The sequence below is a fragment of the Mesitornis unicolor genome, unplaced genomic scaffold (genome assembly GCF_000695765.1).
Source record: "Mesitornis unicolor isolate BGI_N332 unplaced genomic scaffold, ASM69576v1 scaffold17784, whole genome shotgun sequence".
Classification (NCBI taxonomy): Eukaryota; Metazoa; Chordata; class Aves; order Mesitornithiformes; family Mesitornithidae; genus Mesitornis; species Mesitornis unicolor.
Genome location: NW_010178314.1, coordinates 23,250 through 29,419, shown reverse-complemented (window position 1 = coordinate 29,419; position 6,170 = coordinate 23,250). Strand labels below are relative to the sequence as shown.

General features: G+C 48.8%; 1 protein-coding gene across 1 annotated transcript in view; it reads right to left on the bottom strand.

Moving 5' to 3' along the window:
- Window positions 1-1,916: 1,916 nt before the first annotated feature.
- LOC104539006 (rho GTPase-activating protein 31-like) overlaps window positions 1,917-6,170 on the bottom strand; it is a gene marked incomplete at its 5' end in the record, with an annotated part of 23,695 nt that continues 19,441 nt past the window's right edge. The window contains 3 exon segments of the mRNA XM_010182417.1: window positions 1,917-4,370; window positions 5,260-5,573; window positions 5,902-6,170. The exon segment at window positions 5,902-6,170 is cut by the window's right edge and continues 22 nt beyond it. Coding sequence (XP_010180719.1) covers window positions 1,917-4,370; window positions 5,260-5,573; window positions 5,902-6,170 — 3,037 coding nt within the window.

The following is a 6,170-nucleotide window of genomic DNA, read 5'->3' as shown; positions in this document are numbered from 1 at the left end:
AGACTGCAACTGGTGACAGGGAAAAGGCTTCTTGTTTTTTCTCCCTTTGGATATGACAGGTGAAAATTCTGCTGAAAACATATTCCTTGCATTTGTGGGTCCAGAAATTCACAAAAGTACTCTGGCATCTCTCTCCTTTAGCAATCAAAGAGTTCAGAGAAAGCACCGCACAGAATCTGGGTCCTCCAGCCACAATGACACTAATTGAATGTCACGTTCAGTACAGACCAGGAGCTCATGGGCTGAGTTTGCTAATATCTTGAAAAGGCAATACGTCAGAAAAAAAGTTCTAAACATATACACACCAGAAATTCTGACTGACACTCATTGTGGTGGCTATAGCACTTCCTACCAGATACTCAATTACTGCTTAAACTACAGCCCATAATACCCATTTGAGGGCCTGCAAACTCAGACACCTCCATGAATGATGGCCCCTGCAAGCACCAATACAGGGACAATCTCAGTGCTGGCAGGAACACCTGTGTACCCATCTCCTCCGTAGTCTCTAGTGACACTAAAATTGCAGAGAGAGCACAGGCTGTACCTGACTTTCCAATTGTCCACAGTCACATACCTGGCAACAGATAAGCCTGCAGTGAATGTAGAGTTAAGGGCTTTATAAAGGAAGCTTTAACTCTATTCCTGTGGCAAGTGTTGCTTATATGAATGTATATTTGCCTGTAACAATAACAGCCCTTCAAATCCCCCTCTTATGATATTGCTCATGATCTGTTCTGCAGCCCCACAAATCATCCTCTTTGCCATACTCTTCATCAGAAAGCACTGAGGGCCGGGAAGGTGACAACCAACCATGCTCTCAAAGTAAGAGTGTGAAATCACAGGGAGGAAGTTTAAAGGAAGAAGAAGCACCTGGGCACATGCCACACGGTGGCAACGAAAGACCAAGGGGTCAAAGATATGTCAGTCAGGGTGCAAGAGGGCAATAGCCCAAGGACATGCAGATCAGAAGATCCTCTTTTCTCTGCTGTTGGCAGTGTGAAGCACAGCTGGAGATAGTTGCAGAGGTGTCATCTGACTTTAAGCAATGATTAAGATAGCTGATACTGGCCTTTGTTATGACCATATCTTTGCTTTCATTGATACCAGCCTGAGAAGCCTCTAGCGGTGGACAGACAGCTGCACACTCCTCCAGCCACACAGATCTTGTCTGCCCAAGGAAGATGTGGCTGAGCACAACAAAACTCATGAGCAGGGCTTTGAAGATTAAACAAAAAAACCTAGGCGTTTCCTGTCCAGCTGCTATCATTCCTGCGCTTCTACATGCTGGAAAGAGCACATCTTTAATGCAAAGACAGAGCTGGAGGTAACGCCTTCAGTTTGTGTGTTTGTGACATCCCTGGGTGTCTCACACCCTGCATGATTTGCTCATGCCAGCCCTCTGCACTGTTTATTTACATTGTCTAAATCAGACAACAGAGATGGATAGGCATCGCCCTTCACTGGTGGCCAGGAAACAATGGAAGGAGGTCCCAAACATCTGGACTTACCTCCTCAGTAGATGTGGCCCTGCACCCTGGGCTGCAGTGCTTTGGAACAGTGTTTCCTCCCAGCCTTATTTTCTAACTATATTAAGATTTGTTTTTCCTTTTTTCCATAGCGAGGATGAGACTTTCACAGGGCTTTTCAGACAGTAAGTATGAGGAAAGGCAAGGTCCTTGGGACTGGCTTAAAATAAAAAAGCAGACAGTGAGGGACTAGGCAGTGGTGAGAAAGAGAAGGAAAAGCAAGACAAAAAGACTATGACCCTCCATAGCAAAATGCTTTGCAGGAAACCACAAAGGATTTGGGTCCAACTTGCACAAAACAGTTATAACAACAGCAAAATTGTAACAGAGTTGGTCTTGGACTCTACCATCCCATCCATCATGGAAAAGGAATAAGAGAAACAGTTGCTATTCTATCTGCCTCCCACTTCGTCCATCCAGAATCACAGAGCGCCTTTGTGGCTGGTAAAAGCAGCTGGTAGAGGTCTCCAGTCTCTGGCCATTCTTGGGGATGGTCATTTTGTTCCTCAGTGTCACCCCCTCAGGCGTTGTCCGCAAAGTCTCAGACAGATCACCACAAATGGGGCTCGAAGAGGTGGCCTGAGTGGGGCTCCTTATGGGTGATAACAGCACCCTGGAGTCTGCTGAAGAGGAGGGGTGGTCCATAATGGGGAAAGGAGGACTGAAGAGAATCAAACTCTGGGGCCTCCCAGGCCTAGATCTATAGGAAGGCTTGGAGAACCCTGACGGCCTCTCCATCTTTGAGGACTGTGGGTTGTCTCCAGCTGTCTCCCCCTCAGAGGTGCGCTTTCGGCGCAGAACAGGAGCATCCAGAGCAGGATAATGACTGGACTGAGATGGCTCCAGTGGAGATCCAAGGCTGCTGTGCCAAGGACAGGCTGAGTCCTTTTGAGCTGGGTCACTGTTTTCTTTCTCTGCTTTGGCTTTCTTCTCTGTCAGCGGGCTCTTGGGGGCATCCAGGTGGCTCCATGCCACCCGTTGAGTCTGCCTGATAGACTGCTTGGCTTCTGCTTCTTTCTTCTCAGACAGCAGAGCAGCGTTTTGAGCCTGCAGGGGCTGTGGGATCTGGGTGTACTGAATCTTGGGTGGTATCACGGGCACCGCTCTAGCCTGGCACATCTTAATCATGAAGGAGGTCCTGACTGCTGACACGCTGACAGGGGCAGAATTACGACGGCCAGTGGTGGCATGGGCCACTGCCAGGTAATCCAAGTCTAGATCCAGGTGGGCATTGAATTGAGATCCCCAGGGAACGCTTTTACCAGCAGCAGGGCAGGAAGTTGGCAGGGATGGGACAGAATCACTGCTTTTCACTTCCTTCTGGAGGTTACCAGGGGCAGAGGGCATAGACAGGCTCTCAAATGTGAAGAAATCTGGGGCTGGAAGGAGTGAATCAAAGTTGAGGGATGAGGGCCTAGTCTTCACTTTGCGTAGTGTTTCTTCACCTTTAGTACTCAGTTGTAACTCAGTGACAGAGCACAATGCTTTGGTAACAGTGTCTCCTCCCAGAGCAGTGTCCTGAGACATGGGTAACTTCTCCTTCGTGTTCTTCACCTGTGAAGAACTGCCTGGGCTATTTTGGTATGGTAAAGACAGCTCAAGCTTTGAGTTCCAAGGGTTTTCTTTGATCACATCCACTTTCTTCTCCTCTGGCTCTGAAACAGGGATTCTGGAGGGTCTTTCTTTCTCGGCTGGTGCACCCTCCCTGCTGAGAGGGTATCTCTGCTCCTCAGGTTTCGAAGGTTCTTCTGGAAGACTTCTGCCATTATCTTGCTTAGCTTTGCTCAAACTAGAGGAAGAGATGGGTTGTGTTTTGGGCAGCTCACAAGTCAGTGGCAGAATGTCACTGCATGGTTGCTGCTGGTCAGTAGCATCTATGAAAGAGAATGGGATGGTCCACAGACTCATCACTGTGTCTTTACTGTCCAGGGAAAGGCTGCGACTGAATCGTGGCCTAAGAGAAAGGCTGGTCTCTGCCTTCTGGCTCTGTGGCTGAAACTCCTGTATCTTCTCCTGAATGTCCTTAAAGGTGGGGGAATGGAGTGGGCTTGTAACCCACTGGTGATCTTCCCAAGGCTCCACAAGTTCTAAGCTCTGCACATTATCTGTCCAGGTATCCTCATCATCCTGGTCACCAGCATCATGGGTCCTGCTAACAGCATTGCCCTCCTTTAGCTCCTGGATTCCAGCTCCACTCAGTGCCTTGGAGGAGAATGTGTTCCTTTTATCAGCAGTCATCTCAGGCTGCTCCATCTGAGTCTGGACTCTGGTTAGACCATCCTTTTCCTTCTGCAGCTGGCAAGTGCTATCTTTTCCTCTCCCTGACTCTGGACATGCTCTTTTGGAGCAAGAAAATTCATCACTTGAGGCAACCTCATTAAATTCTGGTTGTCCTTGAAGCTTCCAGTCCAGTGGAGGAGTAAGACATTCACTCTTGCTGTCCTCCACCACTGGGTGGTGGTTCTTTGGAGTGGCTGCACCAGCCAGAAGAGTACCCGGTTTGGGTAGGGCTGAAGTACAGCTCTGCTGTGCAGCCACATCAGACTGGCAGTTGTGGAGACCATCTTGTTGTTCCATGCTGGTGGCACCAAATAAAGGCACCTGAGTTGTTGTCTGTGGTGTTCTGCTTGCACATTTCTGCTCAGACAATGTTGAACTCTCCCCTGGACCAGAGGAAAAACTATCTGTCTGTACTGAAGAAGAGGATTCAGAAATTAGGCTCATCTTGGGGACAGCTGCCGGTAAGAGCAAGAGCTCCTCTTCAGATTCGATGATTTTCAGTTCCTGCTGTATCTCTGGCCACAGTGGTTCTAGAAGGGCATTTGCAGGGTCTTCCTTGGTCTGAAAAACAGAAGAAATACCATGACGTGGCAGTTCACAACTTATGAGCAAATAACCTTCCATTTTCCTCAAACAGTCCTCTTAGAATAGACAGGTTCCTGGACAAGCACGCTCATGGGTACAGGAATATGCACATGCAAACTGCTAGCAGTCCAGGGAAGGAAATACGTCTTATAAACAAGTGGCTTTACGAAGGAGAATATCCAAGGTGCAGCCAAAATGAGGCCTGGACAGATGTACTGAAAGAGTGAGGTGAATGAGTAGCTGGAATGTCTCAGCCCGTTTCTCAGCTCTTTTCATTCAGACTCGCTTGGCCTTGCCAGAGGATCTGCATTCCCAAATCACACACGGACTGGAATGAATAATCTATTCAAGGAGTTACGCCAACAGATCTTTAAATAGCTATCCAAAGATGAGTATCACTGTAAGAAACTTGGTGAAAAAGCTCTGCTAGAGATACAAAGGAGGCAAAAATAATAATTAAAAAAATAGTGTGTAGAGAATGGATGAAAAAAGGACTGTTCAGGCGGTCCAGGACAAAGGGGACAGCAAAAATAGAAGGGGAATTCAGAGACCATGGGTCAAAATGCTCGGGCATCCGGGCAGTCTTGCATCTGGAGAGTTTCAAAGCAGACAGATTGTACTGACTGCAATTGTACAGTTAAAAGAAAAGAAGACCAAAAGGGGACAGTAAGTAGTTGTGTAAAGGTAAATCACCACATGGTGGTGTGGACAGAAGTTAAATCAGTACATCGTCAGTTCTTGACACTGCTTAGCCTAGGTCATATATTCAGTTTTCCTGACAACAGACATACAATGAAAGCTCAAACAACCTCCCAGTCACCACCATGACATTGTCCCCCATTTTTTACCATGCTTTCTTCCTTACCACAACTCTTAAGAGTGACTGTTCTTCTGTCTTAGCCGTCTCAATCTTCTGCTGGCCACAGCTGCCTTCTGAGGAGATGTCCTTTGCCTTGAGCTGTCCTTGCTCTGCCTGGTCTGCAGGGAGTGGCCCTGTACAAACCTCTGAGGCTAGTACTTTTTCCAAGGTGGGACTCTGCTCTGAGGACTGCTGAGGGCTGCTGCTGCTGTTTGTGCAGCTGCCTTGCCCACATAATGTCTCCTGATTTTCTGCTGCTGGCTGTGGAGTTTCTAATGACTCGGGTTTCCTGGCTGCCACCAGCTCCTCTGGGTGAGAGCCTGGATCAGAAACACAAAGGAACGATATAACTACTTGTGACTGAAAACATGTGCCCTAAGACAAAGCAGTGCTGTTTCAACCCAATGCCAAATAACAAAGCTAACGAGCTCCCACCGAGCTCAACAGGACGTTGTTGGGAAGCCACCCACCTCCCCAGTCTCGTTACTGCAACAAGCACCAACCTGACCTGCTACCATCAACACCCACCCTGCTTGGTCTCTTTCCTGCCACAAGAGCAGGCTGGAGCAACTTCCACACCACCAAGCTGCAGAGCACCTCCAGAAGCCTGACAGAGGCTGCACATCCCCCTCCATACCACACTTTTACCTTTGGATGCTGCTGCTGGCAGGGTGAGCCCTGGCTGTTTCTCCTTCTGCTCCAGTGCCTGCTCTGTCCTCGTGTGGGTCCCTGCTTCCAGGGGAGTGGGGCTGGTGCTCTCGGCCACCAGGGAAGAGAGCTCCTCTAGGCTGGAGAGGGAAAGCTTCTCCTTGGTGGGCACACGGCAGGGCGTGCTGTTGGTGCTGATGACTGCGGATACCCGCAGGGGCACAGAGACAGCGAAGGGCTCCGAGATGTTCAGGGCTTTCCTCTGGTGA